At 42.5% G+C, this 22,526-nt stretch overlaps 1 protein-coding gene across 12 annotated transcripts in view; it reads right to left on the bottom strand.

Annotated features, from left to right (window-relative positions):
- The window catches only part of SRPK2 (SRSF protein kinase 2), a 310,148-nt gene extending 288,316 nt beyond the window's left edge, over window positions 1-21,832 (bottom strand). For 4 of the 12 annotated variants that reach the window (XM_073328503.2, XM_078851153.1, XM_078851154.1 and 1 more), the window contains exons 1-2: window positions 21,696-21,832; window positions 21,514-21,586 (exon numbers count right to left, since the gene is read on the bottom strand). In XM_073328503.2, the coding sequence (XP_073184604.1) occupies window positions 21,514-21,586; window positions 21,696-21,711 (89 nt within the window). In that variant the 5' untranslated portion in view covers window positions 21,712-21,832. Of the gene's footprint in view, window positions 1-15,117; window positions 18,010-18,041; window positions 18,127-21,513; window positions 21,587-21,695 lie in introns of those variants that run through there. The other 8 variants (XM_073328505.2, XM_073328513.2, XM_073328511.2 and 5 more) reach the window with 7 other exon arrangements.
- Window positions 21,833-22,526: the final 694 nt, after the last annotated feature.

The raw sequence follows: 22,526 nt of genomic DNA, 5'->3' as shown, positions 1-22,526 counted from the left end.
ACTACTGTCCAGGCTGCCTGTGTACGGCTTCATGAGCCATGGCATTAAGGGGTAGGCTGGGTCCCCAAGGATACATATAGGCATTTCAACATCCCCAACAGTTATTTTCTGGTCTGGGAATAAAGTCCCTTCCTGCAGCTTTTGAAACAGACCAGAGTTCCTGAAGATGCGAGCATCATGGACCTTTCCCGGCCATCCCACGTTGATGTTGGTGAAACGTCCCTTGTGATCCACCAGAGCTTGCAGCACTATCGAAAAGTGCCCCTTGCGGTTTATGTACTCGGCGGCTTGGTGCTCCGGTGCCAAGATAGGGATATGGGTTCCGTCTATAGCCCCACCACAGTTATGGAATCCCATTGCAGCAAAGCCATCCACTATGACCTGCACATTTCCCAGGGTCACTACCCTTGATATCAGCAGATCTTTGATTGCGTGAGCTACTTGCATAACAGCAGCCCCCACAGTAGATTTGCCCACTCCAAATTGATTCCCAACTGACCGGTAGCTGTCTGGCGTTGCAAGCTTCCACAGGGCTATCGCCACTCGCTTCTCAACTGTGAGGGCTGCTCTCATCCTGGTATTCATGCGCTTCAGGGCAGGGGAAAGCAAGTCACAAAGTTCCATGAAAGTGCCCTTACGCATGCGAAAGTTTCGCAGCCACTGGGAATCGTCCCAGACCTGCAACACTATGCGGTCCCACCAGTCTGTGCTTGTTTCCCGAGCCCAGAATCGGCGTTCCACAGCATGAACCTGCCCCATTAGCACCATGATGCATGCATTGTCAGGGCCCATGCTTTCAGAGAAATCTGTGTCCATGTCCTGATCACTCACGGGACCGCGCTGACGTCGCCTCCTCACCCGGTATCGCGTTGCCAGGTTCTGGTGCTGCATATACTGCTGGATAATGCGTGTGGTGTTTAATGTGCTCCTAATTGCCAAAATGAGCTCAGCGGCCTCCATGCTTGCCTTGGTATGGCGTCCGCACAGAAAAAAGGCGCGGAACGATTGTCTGCCGTTGCTCTGACGGAGGGAGGGGCGACTGACGACACGGCTTACAGGGTTGGCTTCAGGGAGCTAAAATCAACAAAGGGTGTGCCTGTACATCAAGGAGTATTTCAGGCAGGACTGCACGGAGGGTTCCAATAAGAAATGGTGCACCTAAATTATCGTTGTTATTGGAACAAGGAGGTTAGCCTGGCCTCTGATTGATACATGGCTAGATTTACCTCGCTGCACCTTCTCTGTGAGTGACTGCAGTGTGATCTAGACAGGGGAGGAGGCAAATGAGTACAAAACAAATCTGGTCTATTTCTTGTTCTGACCCACTCCATCTATCTTTTACATCTTTGGCTGGCAGCAGACGGTGCAGAAGGACTGCATGCCATCCACATCTCTTGCCTGCCTGGCAGAAGATGGTACAGTACGACTGCTAGCCATCTTCATCTCTTGCCTGCCTGGCAGAAGATGGTACAGTACGACTGCTAGCAGTCCGTATCGCCTGCCCGCTCACCATAAGACGGTTCAATAGGACTGACTGCAGGACTAAAGAGAATGACCTGGTCAAGTCACTCCAAATTTAGTCCCTGCGCCCATGTCTGCCCAGGCGCTCCCAGCCGACATGGCCAGGAGCACCTCGGACACGACGAGGACGACTACCAGTCGTATTGCACCGTCTGCTGCCAGAAGGCAATGGGTTGCTGCTACTGTGCAGCAAAGCCGTACCGCGTCTGCCAGCACCCAGGAGACATAGGGTGACGGTTACCTGAGCGGGCTCCATGCTTGCCGTGGTATGGCGTCTGCACAGGTAACTCAGGAAAAAAGGCGCGAAATGATTGTCTGCCCTTGCTTTCACGGGGGGAGGGAGGGAACGGGGGCCTGACGATATGTACCCAGAACCACCCGCGACAATGTTTTAGCCCCATCAGGCATTGGGATCTCAACCCAGAATTCCAATGGGCAGCGGAGACTGCGGGAACTGTGGGATAGCTACCCACAGTGCAACGCTCCGGAAGTCGACGCTTGCCTCGGTACTGTGGAAGCGCTCCGCCGAGTTAATGCACTTAATGCACTTAGAGCATTTTCTGTGGGGACACACACACTCGAATATATAAAACCGATTTCTAAAAAAACGACTTCTATAAATTCGACCTAGTTTCGTAGTGTAGACATACCCTATGTATAAGATATTAGTGACTGACACTTCAAGCTTGAGCTGAAATGTGTACTGCAAGAACTTCAACCATAATTTAATGGAATATTCAATTACATCATTTAAGCAAGAACATTAATTACCTCATTGATTATCCAAGCATAAAAAATATACATGGTAGGCGTGAAAGAAATCATTACATCAGCTATCTGGCTATGAAGGTAATTGTATCTAAGAAAAACTGAAGAAACCAGCACATAAGTAATTTATCTCTATTTGTTCCACAAGTGTCCCACAGTTAAAGAGAAACCATCAGGCTAAACCATGCATGCTAAAAATTTAGTTTTGTTATTTTTCAAAACCATAACAACTGTAATAATTCTGTAATTTTTAATGGAGTTTGTTTAGATTCAAAAGGATGTTGTAAACTTGAACGGACTAATTTTTTTTAAAATCCACTTCCTAATTAAGCAAGATAGTTTGCCCTATTTTTTTAAAGTAACTTCTGGAAAAGATGTTCAAGGTTTTTCTTCCTCCCACCTTAATGTTAAGGGAGAAACTGACTGACTATACACAACATGTTTAAGTACATAGACAAACTGACAAAAAGGAAGATAATTTTTGCTAACTTTTGTCAGTCACGTTAGGTGCTACTGATGTTATCAGCAGATATAATTTTTTTCATACAAAAGTTTAATTTTCAAGTTGACTGGGTGCCTAAATAATATTTTGCTGTGTTTGCAACTCAAACATGGCAACATTTTTATGTGCATGTGAGTGAGAAGGTGATGCTAAGGCAAATATTTGAAATTTCATCAAGGAAGATGGGTTTTGGTTAAGACATAAGGCATCTGTAATCCCAGCATTCCCAAATACTTCCTGTGTGACCTCAGTCAAGTTACTTAACCGTTCTGTGCCTCAATTTCCTCACTGGTACTCTGAGGATGATAATACTTTAACTCACAAAAGAGGTTGAGAGGCTTAATGTATTAATATTTCTAAACCACTTCAACATCCTCACAATGAAGGCTGAACACAAGGTAGTATTAGTTTAATTTAATCTAGAATGACTGAAATGCAAAAAGTAAATAGTCAGCAATAAAGATGAAAAATTAATTAGATTTTTAAAATGTTCAGTTTTCTATGGTGTTTTAGGAACCTCAGATATAGCTGCTATAGAAGTGCAAGTTATTACAATCAAATAATGCTAAAATTAAATTTTTGCAAAAACCACATAATCTGTAATCATGCCATTTTAGATTTATAGCAGCTTGACTTGGAATTTGAATAGTATCAGAAAATAAAGTTAAGATTCTCATAGTAACATGAATAATTCTCTTACAGATCATCACAATAGTGGTTTACTAGAGAAAAACAACTTGTTCATTTCCTGACCACACATTTAAATTCACAACCTAAAAACTGCATTAGTGTAGGTTTATTTAATTTCCTTGATTTTTATTTTCAGAAAGGAAATAGCCTCACTTAATTTTAGCAATTAAGCATCACAAATAGAATTTGTTTAGGTTAGGAAAAGCAGCTGAGATTAGGTCAGGGTTAGCTAATGCACTGCTAACCCATCCCAACCTTTTCCCTAACGTTAACACTTTTTAACCTAGATTTAGCAGTTGAGGTCCACCCTAGGGTCAAACTCAACCAGCTACACTGAGGTTAAATACATTAACGTGTCAATACTAGGGGGAAAATTCATGTCGGAGTTTAGGACCAGTCTCCTTTTGTCCATTGTCAGTTCAAGTACCTTGGGTGGCTTAATACAGAGAGCTGTTGTACGGAAAACTCCACTTCGGGAATATCATTTCCCAAGCCCCCCTACTCTGATAGGCATTATGGAACATTGTGGGTGGGGGGAGGGAATCAAATCTAGACCTAGGATGCCAATGCTTTATTGAAGGGAACTATAGCCAACATGTTCTTTTTTCCCCCTGAACTAAGATTCTCATTTTCTGTCATATGAACCCTTCAGAAAGATGGAACTCTCCACATTGAGATGGATTTCTTGAGTGACAAACTTACCCCCTGCACAATATAAGGGAGCAATACCCAAGTCTCATGGCAATATTTAAGGAGCCAACGCAATGTCCTTAGGGAGAGGCAGTCAGGTATCGAGTTTTTCCCAGGATTCCATGATGCTCTCTAGTATATCAACAATGACAGAAAGAGAGCCCTGGCTTATCTCTGGATTTGAGATGGTATTACATGGTGGTAGCTTCATAAAAACATAAGACCAACCATATTGGATCAAACCAATGATCCATCTAGCCCTGTATCCTGTCTTCCAAAAGTGGCCAGTGCCAGATGCTTCAGAGGGAATTAACAGATAGGACAATTTATCAAGAGATTCATCCCTTGCCATAAAGGCCCAGCTTCTGACAGTCAGAGATTTAGGGACACCCACAGCACGGTATTGAATCCATGACCATATTAGCTAATAGCCATTGATGGACCTATCCTGCATGAACGTATCTAATTTATTAACCCAGTTTTAGCCCTCACAACTTCTACTGGCAGTGAGTTCCACAAGTTGACTGTGCATTGTTTGAGGAAGTACTTCCTTAGGTTTGTTTTAAACCTATTGCCTATTAATTTAATTGAGCAACCTTGGTCCTTGTGCTATGTGAAGGAGTAAATATCACTTCCTTATTCATTTTCTCTGCGCCAGTCATGATTTTATAGACCTCTGTCATATCCCCCCTTAGTCATCTCTTTTCCAAGCTGAACAGTCCCAGTCTTTTTAATCTCTCCTCATACACCCAATCACTTTTGTTGCGTATCTCTGTACTTTTTCCATTTCTAATGTATCTTTCTTGAGATGAGGCAACAGGAACTGCACACAGTAGTCAAGGTATGGTCATACCATGGATTTATATAGTGGCACTATGATATTTTGTGTCTTATTATTTATCCCTCTCCTAATGGTTCCTCACATTGTTATTTTTTCTGACTGTAGCTGCACATTAAGCAAATGTTTTCAGAGAACTATCCACCACAACTCCAAGATCTCTTTCTTGAATGGGAACAGCAAATTTAGAACCCACCATTTTGTATGTATAGTGGGGATTATGTTTATTTGCATTTATAAACATTGAATTTCATCTGCCATTTTCTTGCCCAGTCAGCCAACTTTGTGAGATTCCTTTGTAACTCTTCACAGTCAGCTTTGTACCTATCTATCTTGAATAATTTTGAATCATTTGCAAACTGTCATCTCACTGTTTACCCACTTCTCAAGATCATTTATGAATATGTTGAATTGCACCAGTCCCAACATAGATCTGTGGGGGACTGCCCTATTTACCTCTCTCCACTGTAAAAACTGTGTTCCTCATGTGTCTGATAAGTCTGTTCTTTACGACAGTTTCAACCAATTTGCCTGGTACTGGAGTCAGGCTTACCACCTGTTATTGTCAGGATCACCTGTGGAACCTTTTTTAATGATCAGCACTACATGGTACAGAGGCTGATCTAAGTGATAAGTTGCAGACCATAGTTAGTATTTCTGCAGTTCATATTTGAGTTGCTTTTTTAGGGACTTATTACTGTGGAATTTATCAATTTGTTCCAAACCCTCCTCTACTGACACCTCTATCTGGGACAGTTCCTCAGATTTGTCACCTAAAAGGAATGGCACAGGTGTGGAAATTGCCCTCACATCCTCTTCAGTTTTCAGAGTAACAGCCATGTTAGTCTGTATTCGCAAAAAGAAAAGGAGTACTTGTGGAACCTTAGAGACTAACCAATTTATTTGAGCATAAGCTTTCGTGAGCTATAGCTCACTTCATCGGATGCACACTGTGGCAAATACAGAAGATGTTTTTATACACACAAACCATGAAAAAATGGGTGTTTATCACTACAAAAGGTTTTCTCTCCCCCCCACCCCACTCTCCTGCTGGTAATAGCTTATGTAAAGTGATCACTCTCCTTACAATGTGTATGATAATCAAGGTGGGCCATTTCCAGCACAAATCCAGGTTTTCTCCCCACCCCCCTCCACACAAACCCACTCTCCTGTTGGTAATAGCTTATGTAAAGTGATCACTCTCCTTACAATGTGTATGATAATCAAGGTGGGCCATTTCCAGTGAAGACCGATGCAAAGAATTCATTTAGATTCTCCACATTGGCCCTGTCTTACTAGAGTGCTCCTTTAGCACCTTGATCATCCAGTGGCCCCACTGATTGTTTGGCAGGCTTCCTGCTTCTGATATACTTTAAAAAAATGCTGTTAGTAGTTGTGTCTTTTGCTAGTGGTTCTTTAAATTATTTTTTGGCCTGCCTGTCTCAACTTCTCCATTCAACTTTGTTCTTAAAGAGACTGATGGCAGAGAAGATGCATCAGTCAAGGCTTTGAAGTCCTTTGACGTGAACTGTCTTGCAACTTATCGTTTTAGTATTGCAAACACATCTCTCACCACGGTATCCAAGTGCCATCCAGTTGACAGCTAGATCCCTCTGAGGAGCATTCTTCTTCAGAAGAGTATGGAAGAAAAGACTAGTTCTGCACTCATATCCTTCAGGACTAATGAGAGAGCAAGGGCATAGCAATAAGGAAGACATGCCATGATATCTTTGGAGGAAATAATGCAATTGTGGAAGCAGAACCAGAATGGGCAGAGGGGCTGGAACAGAACCATTGCAGACTGTGAGGACAAGAGAGAAGGAGACCATGAGATCAAGTGGCCATTTGAAGCAGCAGCAACTTGGAGAAGGGAGAGAGGAGGAACTACTTTCTTGTAGCAGGCCTGGAAGAAGGCTGAATGAAAAAGGTACAGCAAGGAAGCAGCTCAGGAAAAGGGATTCTGACTCCTCTTTACCATTACATGGTGCCTGTGTGTAGTTTCAGCCACAAGTTTCCATGCAGCACCTGCCCAGTAACCACTCAGTGAAGAGGTATGTTGCAGACTTTGCTTCCCAGGCACTAATTCAGGAAGCAGGAGGAGTGGAAGCAGACAGCCGATTGAGATCACTCCTGCTCCATAAATAGGACATCCCCCACACTGAGGAACAGTTGCCATCTTGACAGCAGTAACTTGCTTAGGGCATATATACGCTATGCCCACCGCAGTGGCAGCACTGAAGCACTGCAGCTATGCAAATGTAATGCCATAGTACAGATGCTTCCTACCTCAATGGAAGGGATTTTCCTATCAATGTAGATCCACCTCCCTAAGCTGAATTCTTCTGTTGACCTAGATGTACCTACACCAGGGATTAGGTCTACTTAACTATGGTGCTAAGGGGTGTGAATTTTTCATACCCCTGAGCAATGTACCAAGATCTAGCTAAATTTTACTTGTCAGCCAGAGCTCTGTAGAACAGATTTGTGAGCCAGAGCGAGGGATGTTGCTAAGGGAGGGAGGCAACAAAATATTCTTCATCCTGATTGGAGCTTTATCTGAGGCCAAAAGAAGGAAGGGCAGTCTTATAAACCCATCTTATGGGAGCCCTGAAAAGCAGAATCTCCAAGACTGTTATAGGTATTGGTCGTGGAACCTTGAGGTGCATTTCTGTACGCAGTTGCACATGACAGAAAGATGAAGCTACGGTGATGCCTTTCAAACTATTTACCAAACTGCTTGCATTTCTACTTTATAGGGTGATGCACTGTTGAGCATTTCCTTGAATATATTACCAGAAAATAAATGCAGACCCACTGACCTTTTCCAAAGCTAGTTTTCAAATAATGTTCTCATTTTACCACCAGTGGTCCAGGAGATATAAAATTTGCACATTTAGCATTGATATATACAAGAGATTATGATGAGAGTAGAACTAAGTTCTCACGAGTCTAAAAATATGTTCTCCCTCTGACAATGCACATAAATACTATTAATTTTAAGTTTTCTGTATTTAGAGGAAAATATAACCCAAACAGTTTTACTGCCAATTCTGACAAATATGGGATCTAAATGACCAGTTTGCAAAAAGCCTATACCTAAATTTTAAATTTGTCTTCATCACACAAGAAAATTGAGTATTCTTTTTCTACATATTGAAAAATAAAACTCAAAAATGAAATACATTAACTATTTTATTTCTCAATATTAGTACACTGAGTGATATCATTTGACTTTTTGCATCATCATGTTCTTGGGACATGCACAATGGGTCTTCAGTCTCCAATTCAGCATTCTCAATTACTGCACTGTAGTCAACTGTAATCACCTCTCAATAATACATATGCACCCTTATTATTAGAAAACAGGAAAAAAGTGGATGAGCCTCCCGAATAGATAACTTTACCCTACTTTCTAGATCGGGGGTGGCCAAACTGGCTTGTGAGCCACATGCGGCTCTTTTACAGTTAAAGTGTGGCTCACAGAGCCCCCCCACACACACTCAACCTACCAGACTGGATCAGGGGAGCTTGGGACCTTATGCCCAGCAGGGACAGGGGACTAGAGGCTTCAGCCCCGCGGGGAGCTCAGGACTTCAGCAGGAGCAGGGCTGAAACTCCAAGCCCCTGCAGGTGCCTCCCAGGGTGCTGAAGCCCCGATTCCCAGGAGATGTGCCCTGGCTCTCGAACTTCTGAAGATTGTTGTATGCGGCTCAGAGGGTCAGTAAGTTTGGCCACCCCAGTTCATGACGGTCTTATTGAAGAGACTGGGAATGGAGTATTTTACTTCTGGGTCACTGATTCAGACTGGCAGGCCAAAAGGAATTCTTTAATAGATGTTTGGTAGACCAGATTAAACTAACTGATGCTCTCAGCTTAGTGCCTAGTAGACAGGTGTCCATATCACAATTATCACCATCAAAATTGGCACTCTTGTAGTTGACAGTCTCAGTGGAAAGGCAAAGGAGTGAATGGATGTGCAAGAGACTGAACTCCTCTCTCCTAACATTGGTGGTCATTCCACATCAGAAGTAAATCACACCATTGGATCAATGCACAGCACCTTACAGTATTATGGCCTGTGCTATGCTAGTCTTGTGGAAAGCAGAGTCTACTTTCATGGGTATTAAGTCTGAATATAACATGAGCACTCAATTCATTTCAAATTTAAAAGAATTTTGTCTTTCTTCACTTATGGAGGAGTTTTAAAACAATGCACTGTATGGAATATGTGGGACACTTTATGATATTATTGATTCCAATATTATAAAATTGCAAGGAATCTGACCCAATATGCCATGTGAGGTATCTGTGAAAATGTTATAATTTGCCAAGTATGATAATCTTGTTTATATGTTTGTATCGCCTTTGTATTATGAATTAAAAGATATGTATGGTATATCTGTATTTCCAAACTTGTGCTGTGTTTCTGGGTGACACCCTCAGATTGGCATCAGCACTAGGCCTGCTTGATGGCCCATCCAGGGACATCAGCTGTACAATGAACCCATTGAAAGGAGACAAGGATTACACCTTATGGGTCAGCAAGCCAAACAGGGGCATGCCTATGTACAGAACTCTAAGGCCTTTCAATGCCATATGCTGTGAAGCTTGTGTTTGGGACACAGGACATACAAGCCACATGGCAAAAGGAATATAAAGGGCAACTGCATCCCCTCCATTTTGTCTTTATTCCTGCTTCTTACATCTGGAGCAACTTTTCTACAAATAAAGCTCTGAACAAATGACTGAATGACCCATCCTAGCTGTGGATGTGTTCCAGAAGGACTTTCAAGCCAGCAAACTTACCAATACTGCTAAGAACCTGATGTATGGATTTTGCAGTCTATATGTATCTGATTGCTTTACCATTAAACAACTCTCTTCCTGTTCTTTCTTTTTTCTCTATAATAAACCTTGAGTTTAAAGGATTGGCTGACAGCATGGTATTTTGAGTAAGATCCAAACTAATAATGACTTGGCAACATGACTGACCCTTTGGGGTCAGAAGAACATTTTGGTATAGTGGGCAGAGTTTTTAAACAACTTCTCACTGTACTGGACCTAGGACCTGATTGAGAGCCAGAGAATTGGAATGCAATAAAGGGGGCTGTGTGATTTTTATTTTATTTTTTTAAGCTTCTTGATAACCAGTGTGGGGGATCAGGAGCACAGTTTGTGACTGGCTATGGAGTTTAACTTCAGTGTTACCCACCAGTCTTGGGAGTATCTGCTCTCCCTTTTGCAGCCTGCCCTGACCTTGGCATTTCCAGTGAGGGCTACCCCAGTCACCTGTTGTGTCACACACAATACCAAAGCCCTCTTAATGTTAGCCCATATCAATAGTAAAAGTTCTGACTCAATAAGCAACTATATGTGTAAGCCCCTTCATTTTCAGTTTAAACCAATTTTTACCAAAAAAATCCCGGATTTCACAGAAAAGTATTATTCTTTTTTTTTCCAATTTTCACCTTTTGTATCATTCAAAGAAGATATATGAATTATGATAATACATTAGTCTGTGTGTATATGCGAAGACGCCTGTTGAAGTAAGGTTATGTATTAGTCTAGAAGATACAAACAAACAGGCAAGCATGCAAGCTCCAAAGTGCATGCGCATCTGAACGTACTGATGAATCTCAGACCCATCACGTATACATTTCAAGCTGTTAGCAGATTACAGTTTAAAGATCTGACATACTAAAATAGGAAGAAAATGAAAATCTGTATCAGAAGATGTTTCAGAACACAAGGAAATATTTGAAAGTTTTAAAAAAGGAGAAAAGGATGAAGTTGAGTGTATGCGCTGCAAGTGGTGTGGCCCAATTATTAAATGTAAATATTTATAGACTAACAGTTCTAAGTCTACAACAGTAAACTGTTTATTCAAATGAGAAGTTTTATTTGGGGATTAGAGAAATATTGTTTTCTTAAACTCAGAAATGGCATTATATTTTGAGTTCTGTTTTAGCTCTACAGCAAATCACATTGAATTCCATTCATCAAAGCATAATCTACTGAATACTTTTTCCCCATCCTTCCATCCACCAAAATAAACCCCAATATTTACTCAGAAAAAATATTAATATTTTTTCCACCAATTTTCACCTGTTTTTGTTATAGTAAAAAAACTACCGATAAATTCCCAGGAAAAATTAAATAAAACAGAAACCAAAAACGAAGGGCCCTATACATGTGATAGAGTGGAATAGTGGTGAAGGTCTGGTGAAATGCATAGTTTGTTAGTTCAAGGCTGAATTTGGCCCTTAACTAACAGCATGAGCCCCAGAGGAGGAGAAACTTAAATGTGCATACCCATAACCCCAAAGAGCCACAGAGAGGTCAAACTACTTTGGAAGAAACCCTATTTGAAAGTCTGGGTAATTGGCAAAATGTCAAAGCTCCTAAAGACAATCAGATCCGTGGTTTGAGAATAAAATTTTCTCTACTATATTTAGAGAGTATTAAACACACTATGAAACATGCTATGAAAATTTTACTTTATCTGATACTGTTTCCTGCATTTGCCATATATACAACCTTATTATAGGTTGTATATTCTTTTGTAAGAAAAAGAAATAGGAAAATGAGCTTACATGCGTGTTATATAGTAAGTGCTGTTGTAATTAAAGGTAAGCAAGTAATTCAGACTAATTTGGTCTGCCTTCAATACATCTTACCTAAAGAGAAACAAGAGGCCATTCAGAGGGACACTGTCATGAATAACAAAAATAAATATCAGCTGTGAAATAAAACACACATAAAACTAAGAAATCTGCCTAAGTACAAAATTTTCCAAAAAACACTTACTTTGGACAGTTCCAGCACGTACATTCATGTTTCCTTATACACGAGCCTAAACTTTGCTGAAGCAAAACACTACTAAATTATGTCAATGCGAGTTTCTCTCTCACCTTTTTCTGGAGCATTTAACAGAAAATTACACATTAGCTGTGAAAATATTTCTGAATATGCAAAGTAGACAAAAAGCATACTAATTAGCCATTGATATACTGGTCTAAAGAAAGAGGATAGGACCTTATTATATTTATGATCTGAAACTGTATAAATTAACACCTTATTCTGCTCAAAGTTCCATAACAAAACTCTCACAGGATTACTCAGTTCTGAAGTTTTACAAAGATATTGACTTCATACTGTAAGATTTGTTCCCGGATTAATATTTTTCTACAGATTTTACCTTTAAGAATTTACCAGTCTGCTCCTGTATTATGAAGTACATAATTAGTAATGGAGATAATGAAAGCATTAGTAAGTGTGTAGAGTGGCTCATAGGTCAGTCTATTTTTGAAATGTGCCAGCTTAAATTTTACATCAGTATTTTAACTCACTGATGTATAAACTGTGTGGAATATTCATACTTCATCTTAAAGATTTTTAGTTAGTTATGTAATGTATGTGTCAGGGTTTAATCACCTAAGCCAAATTAAATATAATTCTTTTGTGCCAGAATAAAGTAAGTTATACACAAAGACTATGTAAAGCAATAATTAGGTTGAGATTTTAATGAAGGAAAAGTCAGGAAATTCAGAATTAAGGATCCCACAGCAACTTTAACTCTGCTCCACTGTATAAATGCATACAATAAGACATTGTTTCCCCTCCTTGAACAGTCTGGAAGAGGAAGAGCCACAGTGCAGAGAAAAGAAGGAATGCAGAAAAATACATCACGCTGGACTATAAACTCCTCTGGTAATATGCTTTCAGCACTTGTAGCAACCTTTAAGGGAGGCACAGCACACAACAGGCGCACCTCAAGCATATAGGGCCACAAGCTCAGCTCAGTTCTCTTCTCTTCTCCTGTTGCACTTTGCCACAAAAACATACAGCCCACAAGGGGCCACCAGTAGCATCCCCATGTAGCATGTCACCTTCAGGTGAGTTACAGGGGAAACAAAGAATAATCAAAGATGACAAACTGGAGGGAAATATATGAACAAAGATGAGACAAGAAGGCAGAAAAGGAAAAATAGGACTGGAAAGGACCTCCCAGGTAATCGAGTCCTGTCCGCTGCTACTGCAGACAACCCAGTCATATAATCCCATTTATAAATTAATCAAATTCCATTTTAAAACTAGTTAGGACAAGGCCAAGGGAGAAAGGGAAAAGTGAAAACGGCAACTGTTCCAAGAAATGGCACAAGGGAGATGCAACTCTTTTGAACAATTAACAGAATATACTTATAATATGGTACAATTTTTACAGTACTAAGCTTTGTGTTTGCTAGTTTTCAAATAAGTGATTCCAATATTACAAATTAACACGCAGATTTTGTAAATGCACAAATTCTGGCTTTTATCACTGCAGCAACTACAACAGAAAGATTACAAAAAACAAAAACAAAACCAAGGACTTCAACAACCCTGGGCTATAGTCAATGCATGGTTTGCCAGAATTCTAAAATGATAAAGAGACACTCAATACCATAGTTTAAAGTCAATGTTATTTTCCAATCCCTGAGGACAAAGAAAAACTCAGTCTCCTGTATCTTAGAAAAGTTAGTGTTTTTACTGATAGCTTTTTAGATGAGAAAAACTGTGAAACAACTACAGTCAATAAGCAGTTTTATTTCTCAAGAGTTAGAGATTTCTTCATGATTGCCTTTTTACAGGCACCCTCCAAATAAGATCATCTCAGAAGTGACACTAAACATGACACTAAACATCTCAGAAGTGAAACACATTTGTCCTTTATCCAGAATTTCTATACCAAATCAAAAGTTGCCAATTTATTTCCTGAAAAGGGACAAGCATGACATGACAAAACCTAGGGGTACATTTCTAATGAACACACTGAGTTTCAGCAACCTGACTCCCCACTATTATCAAGAACAGCTATTGGCTAAAAGTCTATGAAACATTTAAAAAATATGCAGTGCAGTAACAAGATACTATTTGTATAGAGTACCTTTTACTAACCTTAAGTACACATTTAGTCTGAAAATCTCAGTCTTCCCAAACAAACACTGCTAGACAAAAATAACGAGGAGTACTTGTGCCACTTTAGAGACTAAGAAATGTATTTGGGCATACCCTACAACCTATCCTGAAGGACGATCCCTAAGGTCTGTGAGAGTGAGGAGACAGGCCAGTCCTCGCTTACAGACAGCCACCCAACCTGAAGCAAATACTCACCAGCAACTACACACCACTCAACAAAAACACTAACCCAGGAACCTATCCCTGCAACAAACCCCGTTGCGAACTCTGTCCACATATCTATTCAAGGGACACCATCATAGGACCTAATCACATCAGCCACACCATAAGAGGCTCGTTCACCTGCACATCTACCAATGTGATGTATGCCATCATGTGCCAGCAATGCCCCTCTGCCATGTACATTGGCCAAACCGGACAGACTCTACACAAAAGAATAAATGGACACAAATCAGACATCAAGAATTATAATATTCAAAAACCAGTTGGAGAACACTTCAATCTCCCTGGACACTCAATAACAGACTTAAAAGTGGCAATTCTTCAACAACAAAAATTCAAAAACAGACTCCAACAAGAAACTGCAGAACTGGAATTAATTTGCAAACTGGACACCATCAAATTAGGCCTGAATAAAGGCTGGGAGTGGATGAGTCACTATAAAAACTAATCTCCCTATACTAATTTTCCCCTACTGTTACTCACACTTTCTTGTCAATTTTTGAAATGGGTCACTCTGTTTACATTGGCCTCATTACCACTTCAAAAGTGATTTTTCCTCCCTCAATATTCTACTGTTGACATTAGCCTGCTTCCACTTTAACTGAATTGTCTCGTTAGCACTGACCCCCATCTTTTCATGTACTATGTATATATACCTGCCCACTGTTTTTTTCCACTCCATGCATCTGATGAAGTGGGTTTTAGCCCACGAAAGCTTATGCCCAAATAAATTTGTTAGTCTCTAAGGTGCTACAAGTACTCCTCGTTGGTTTTGCTGATACAGACTAACACGGCTACCACACTGAAACCTGTCAGTGCCAGACAAAAATTTGTCAGATTGCAATTTTGCCATGTTACAGTACATATAGATTGTTATGTTACAGTAAGGTATGTAATATTTTAGCCCATTCTTGCCCTTCTACCTTACCTTCCATACACCATCTGGACAGTAACTCCCAAGGGTGTGGCTGAGATGCCAGGGGCACCTCGCAGTTTAGATAGTGGCAAGCGCAATTGTTCACAACACCAATGCTCCAGAAACGTTAACAAAGCCACTCCTCTGAACTTTTTAGAGGGATGATGGTTCGCAGAGCCATGAGGAGGAACCAGAGTATAGTTAGGGATTGTATGGAAAAATAACAGGGGAGAACAGGAGGTTGGGTAAGTCAATTGAAATGGACAGAAGCGGACACCAACTGTAAAATAAAGAATTAAATTTAGGAATGGATAGAACACTGAGCGCGCAGACTAAAGTTGCGGGGAGAGGGTAGAGAAATGTATACATTTATAAAAATTGTTTAGCACAGTGGTGCCCTAATGCTGAGTGTGGCCTCTACAGACTACTACAATACAAATAATTATTGAAATGATAGTATGGGGGAAAAAGTAAAAGATGAGAGCTAGGCAGGATTAGAACCGGGGTAAAAGGATACAAAAATAAGTGATACATCTTTTTCTCCAATCCTTCATTTACATTTGGTTATTTTTGTGAGGTCCTCTGAGCTGTGCTGCCTTATTTTATGTCTTTGAAGATCTTAGCACACTTTTAAGTGTTATTCTGATATTCTCAGGGGAAATATTATAATAGAGATGTATATAAAGAGGAAACAAATACAGAGTTAATTTCTATTTTCCATGAAACCAAGCTGGCTGGTATTATGTTTCCATCTTTTAACAACAAAGTCCCACAACAGCTGTCCCATTCTTTTGCACGAGATCAGCGTTAGGCTGGCCAACCTATAATTACCCTGATCATCCCATAAGTCCTTTTTAAATATTGACATAACATTGGCTTCCTTCCTCCCCAGTTTTTCACAATTCATTAAAAATTAACATTAGCTTTCCAGAGAGCACCTCAGCCAATTCCTGTAAGACTAAAACATAAACTACTCCTTCTGATAGGCCGGGGCTACTTTACTTTATGCTGAATCCATTGTCTATATCTTTTTAGATGACAAGCCCTTCAGAACAAAAAATATCCCTTCTTTTATATTTGCATAGTACCTACCACGCAGAAGGCAGTCCAGGAGACTAAAATAATAGCAGAAGTAGGAAAATTTTTATTGGACACCTCTTATCTCCAGAATCTCTCTATTTGGTCTAACAGATCATGAAAGATCATCTTTGGAGCATGGTGTAAGGACCATCTCTTCTGGCTGAAGGGAAGGTAGGGGGAACCTTATTTGACATTGGTCAGTATAATGTGGTATTTTTCAGTGCATACAGCTTCAGAAAACTTGGTCTTATCCGTTCTTCCATTGTGCTGATCTGTTTACTTTACGTGTTTCTCCAGGGTGGATCAGCTGAGTGTACAGGATCTGTTGCATGAGGCGTGAAACGTCCATGGCTGTGATGGGGAACATTAGTTGAGGGTAAAAGAAATCAATCCATCCTGCGCACCATTGTGTGCCTCAGCCAATGTAGACCAAACCCCAAAACAGTATTCATGAAAAAAGTTAAGGATATTTTTAACTAAGATAAATAGGTTTTTAAATCAATGCAAAAAGTCAACTCTGTTTACAAACAGAACAGACAACAATGGTCTGAAGTTTATTGCTCTTCAATTAAAGAAGCAGGTTGCCACTGGAGGAGAAAATGGAGACAGTCAGTAGCATGAAAAGATATTGTGGATCTTTTCCCTCAACCTGATAGTAGCAGAATGGTGAAACAATCACTTCTCTAGCTATGCCTGTGACTTAACTAGACAGCCTAAGCTTTGTGATTAACAGCCTCTCTACCACACCAGAATATCAACAGAAACAACATGTCTGGAATTTGGAATGAAACTTTTATCTGAGACAAGACTAATCATGTAGAAGAGCAACTAACATGCACAATATGGAACATTTATCATTGAAAGTGGGAGCTCTTTCAAAATCCAGTTTTCACACTTTGTCTTGATAATCTGTGTAAGGCCATAGACCGTTCTGCTTCCCATCCAACCCCCTTCCTCTACAGTCTAAGGCAAATTTTATTGAAGTGATCAAAAATATATTTTCATATTGTAATAAGCAAACTGGCATGTGGCCAGATATAAAGACCTTATCTATTAGAAAAATTAAGAATTCATGAAAGATACATTGGCAACCACCTTATTTTATCTACTGCACATTCCACAGCTTGTAGTTCTTGAGTGTCCAGTGGTTTAAAACTTGCCATTGCTACCCACCCAATTTATTTTATTTGAACAGAGGTTGTGAGAGACTCTCCCCCATTCCATAATACTCTGTTGTAGCTGAAAAAAATAAATAAATGAGAAGGGCAATAGCTTCCACTCCAGCTGTCCTCTTCTGAAGGGAAAAGGCAGAAGAAGGGATTACAGAGGGATAGGAGAAACTCCTTTCAAAATCCATGGTCAGAACCTGGCCATGTGGTTTACATTATTTTATAGACTTTTTTAGAAAATAGTATAGGAAAATAAAATAGAGAAATCAGAACAAAATATGGGACACACCACTGCAGCACACTAATGTCTCCTGCCCTTCACCATGATGGATTCACCCTCCAGTCCAACTGCATGTGAAAAGGATTACAAATTGTACTTCCCTGTGCCTGCAAAGGCAAATCGAAATAATGCATTTTTAGTGGACCTATGCTGAACCAGCCTGTAGTTGTAAAAGCAACTGTCCTACTGAAGACAACAGAGTTTTACATAAATGTAATGCAATTACTTCAGATTGAACCTTCTGCATGGCATATCTCTTTACTAATTTAACTATTTAGTGCTTGATGAGCAGGTTCTCTCAGTTCATCACAGAAGCACTGGATGTTGGCAAATTCTGACTTCATCAAGGAATTCAGAGATTGATGTCTTGATACCTAAATCACCATATTTAGTTCCAACACACCTACCTGATAGTGGCCTTATATGAAATGTTACAGCTTCTGGAGCATTTCCTATTTCAGAAAGCCAATGGTTGCATCCTGGAATGATTTCCTAGGATGAGACATTGAAAGTCTCAGCAAACAGAACAATGCACTGCAACAGACCGTGTGCTGCTTTTTACTGTATATTGCATGGATTCCACAAACAACTTTTGTATCCACGTGCTAAACTTAAACACCCAAGTTTGAAAATGTTGTCCCTAGTATACTGCAGGACTACGATAGGAGTACAAGGCCTTACAATTCAGTTGAATGTGAGAGCCAAACAGAACCCAGCTGTCTCTTCCACAATTGCGCTGGCTCTGTAATGTTGAGAAATAAAGAACACTAAACAAGTACGTTTACTACAAAACAGACAGGGAGAAGATCTGTTGAAGGCATCGTTTCACAGTCCCTTTCCAAAGCAGACCTGCAGTTAAACAAAAACTGTTTCACACAAAGTTCTATCAATGGCTTTGATGACTCCCTTGCCTCACACAGTGGGATTTATCAATGCAATTTGTATGTAGTGCATATCAAATCCACCCATTATTCTGAGATCCCAATACTGTAGTGTTTGGGTTAATAACAAGCCAAGTGAATGTGAAAATCCCCACAATGTATTATTATTATTACCTGAAATCAAGTTGAATACTAGCTTTAACAAAATTTTGGGAAGAAACTACACAATAGTGTTCAAAAGAGCTACACGTCTTTCAGAATTTTACGTTAAGATGTTGTATTGTTACCCAAAAGAGTAAACCAGAGAAAAAGGACTAGGTAATGTAAAACGGGTTAAGGAGACAAGAAATTATACACAGTAGAAAAGAAAGGAAAACTGTTTGCTGTAGCAAAGCCACTGTTTCCCAAGGCAACAGAATAGATTGGGGCACTGCATCTGGAAATGCCAACTCGGTATGGCGAGTGGCCAGGAACAGACTGTGTCATCAACTGACTGAACACTCATACCTACCAGCACCCAGTTTGCCCCGTGGTTTAACATTAAAAAAATTCTAGTTCTGTGCTCAGTAAAAGTATGTGTTAATATAATGTCATTTAATTAATTCATTCACCAAAACAAAGTCACAAGGCAGCACTCACCAAAAGCGTACTAACCATTGCAATTTTTTTACTGAAGCATCAGTTAAAGTTATCCACTTTGTAGTTTTAACATCTAAACAGATATTGACTAATGAAAATCGTAAAAAAAAAGTACAAAATCTAGAAGTAACAACATTTCTACACAATGTCAAATCATTTCTGAGAAATGTGTGTTTCTGAAGTGACAAACAAAAGCATACAAACTATGTAAGATGATCACAAATTTTCCTTCCAAAATGTTTTTTTGGAAATAATGGACCCAACCACATAGTACAACTATGCCACAAAACTTGGTTTCTTACATTAAAAAATGTTTAATATGACTGAAAGCACAACGTTTTTTTCACACAGCATTGGAAACATACAGCAGAAGCAGAACAGGATGAGGATGCACCACTACTATCCACATCTGAAGAACAACACAGCAAAAGTTGTAAACCTCTGCTGCTTTTACCCATCCCTGAAAGGGCAGGAAAAGATTGCACCAGAATGATTGAATCTGTTTCTTTATATCTTTCTACATAAATCCAGAAGAAAAAATGGGGATGAGAGGGATGTCCTGGGAGGAGACCCATGGAAATATGGCCCACTGGGAGGAGGGGGGGGGGGGGGCAGACAAAGAACATGGCAAAAAGTAATCTAATAAATACATGCGAAGTCTGATGGGATTTTAAGGAGAAGCCCATGAGGCTGTGGGTTATATAAGGGTGATATGAAGAGCTGGATGGGGGATGCCATATATATATGGGAGGAGCATATATTCTAGTGGGTCCAAAGGGTAAAAGGGGCTATAGGGAGAGTAGGTATCCCAGTGGGTCCGGTCCTCTGGGCAGATATAGGGAAGTGTGGAAAGGGTTGGTATCCCAGTGGGAGTATTATGGCTGGTGCTGGGAGGGGACCATCTCTCCTTGTGTGTCCTAGAAGGAATTTGGGGAAGAGGGGGAGATCCAGGCAGATCTCAGAGTTATGGGAGTGATCTGTCCTGCAAAGATGAAAGACTGTCCAGGGGTGTCCTGTTCCAGCAGAATGAGGGATAGGTGCACAGGAAGAGGTACCCTGTCCCAATGGGCTATGTATACAGGGTACCCCCTGTTCCAGCTGGATGGGGCAAAGGAGAGGATCTCTATCAGTAGGATATTAGGGGTAATGTGAGGGCCAGCAGGGGTCTGTTCTGGTGGGAAGGGTGGCCCCCAAGTCAGGAGGGATTTCCCCCCTACAGGACACGGGAGGGGCGGCCGGGCAGGAAGAAGTGTGCCCAGGCGGCATATTGGAGGGTCCCAGAGTGGCTGTTCTGGAGAAATATGGGGGTGGGGGAAGGGGAATCTTGGGAGAACTCTTTTCACAGGATACTAGGTGCTCGTGGGGGGACTGTTCCAGAAAGACAGAGGTCTGTCCCAGCAGGATACGGAAGAGCCTTCCCGAGTAGGATATGGGGGGTTCCAAGGTCCCATGGGCAGGGGCTATTATTAACAAGGGAGATTATCCTAGAGGGATATGGGGTGGCTCAGAGGCGGCTGTCTGGAGGGATATGTGGGAATGGGAGCCTGGGGGGACCACCCTGTGCAATAAGGGGGGTCCCAATGGTGCCCTGGCAAGATGGAGGGGCTGTCCTGGAGAGGTCCCGTGGGAGGTCTATCCCAACAGGATATGGAGAGTCCTGTGGGCGGGAGGCTTTCCCAGAGAGTTGTTGAGGGTTCTTGGGGGACCAATACCAGCGGGATGGGGGCCCTTTGGGGGGAAGGCTGTCCCAAAGGCATGTCGAGGGTTCCTGGGGGACCCGATGAGAGCAGGATATAAGGGGTCTCGCGGGGGGCAGGCTGTCCCAAAGGCATGTCGAGGGTTCCTGGGGGACCCGATGAGAGCAGGATATGAGGGGTCTCGCGGGGGGCAGGCTATCCCAGAGGGATGTCGAGGGTTCCTGGGGGACCGATGAGAGCAGGATATGAGGGGTCTCGCGGGGGGCAGGCTATCCCAGAGGGATGTCGAGGGTTCCTGGGGGACCCAATGCCAGTGGGATATGAGGGGTCTCGTGGGGGGCAGGCTATCCCAGAGGGATGTCGAGGGTTCCTGGGGGACCCAATGCCAGTGGGATATGAGGGGTCTCGTGGGGGACAGGCTGTCCCAAAGGAATGTCAACGGGTCCTGAGGGAGCCCCATGCTGGCGGAATCTGTGGAGTCCCGGGGGGAGGCGGTGCCAGAGAAGTATGGGGGGTTCCGTGAGGGGGCTGTACCCAAAGGATATATAGAGTCCAGATGTCCCAACCCGGTGGGACAGAGGGAGTCCCGCGGGGGGTCCCGGCGGAATGTAGAGGAATGGGGGGCCCGGCAGATTATGGGGGAGCCGAGGCTCCGCACTCACTTTTTGTGCTTGTCCCTCCTGCCGGCCGCCGCGGGCTGCTTGGGCCGCCGCCTCCGGGCCTGCAGGGCCAGCACTGGGGAGAAACGGGCACAGGTTAGCGGGCGCGCGCGGTACTTTCCCCAGCCCCCACCCCCGAGGAGCCGCTGCCGCTGCCGGGCTCCCGCCGCCGGCCAGGACGGTACCTTTTCGGGAGCTCATCGCTCTGCCCCGCCGCCGGCCCCTCACCCGCAGCCAGGCGGGTCCGAGCGCCGGGCACGGAGCAGGACCAGCAGCAGCAGCCGCCCCTCCAGCGAGCGCGCAGGCGCGGCCTCCCCCCGGCAGGCCCGGCGAAGGACAGAAGGGGCGGGACGGTGAGAGGGCGGGCCGGTGCCGCCCAGGCCACGGGTCTCCAGCGCCCTCCCTTCCTTGCTGGCTTCCTTAGTGCCGCCAAGCCTTGCCCAGGGTCCCGGGAGCGACGCCTCGCGTCCCCAGCGGGGGCCGGGGCCCTTGGCGCTGGGCACTGTACGAAGAGGCAGGTCCTGCCCAAGGGACCTTACAAACAAGGCAGAGGAAAGAAGCCCAGGCTGCTGCGGGGAAGCTACTCGCCCCACCTGGCCCATGGGCTCACAGCCAGGAACAGAACCCAGCTCTCCCACCAGCGAGCCTGGTACTCTGGCTGCTGGACCCCAGTGTTTCCCTCTCTTCACCACTCCCTCCTTCATATTAGAAGAGGTTCTAAGCAGTGCTCTCATATTCATGTTTCCTAACACCCTCCAATATATATGCCTGCAACCTTTTTTGTTTTGTTTTGAGAACCTCTAACACCTTCATTGCTTACAGCTGGACTTGGATTTTGGCAGGGGAACTGCCCTGAGGTCAGAGAGGTGCCTTTTGCTAGTGAGATGAGAGTTGGCCTAGTTATAAACTGTTGAAAATTACCCCTTTTCTCTATGTGGTTTGTGTAGTAGGGCTTGATTTAGTAGTATGCCCCAAACCCTGAGCTGTGTGAATGCCCTCAGTTCAGTATTACACAT

This window comes from Lepidochelys kempii, chromosome 1, assembly GCF_965140285.1.
Source record: "Lepidochelys kempii isolate rLepKem1 chromosome 1, rLepKem1.hap1, whole genome shotgun sequence".
Classification (NCBI taxonomy): Eukaryota; Metazoa; Chordata; order Testudines; family Cheloniidae; genus Lepidochelys; species Lepidochelys kempii.
This window is presented reverse-complemented; position numbering and strand designations above follow the sequence as displayed.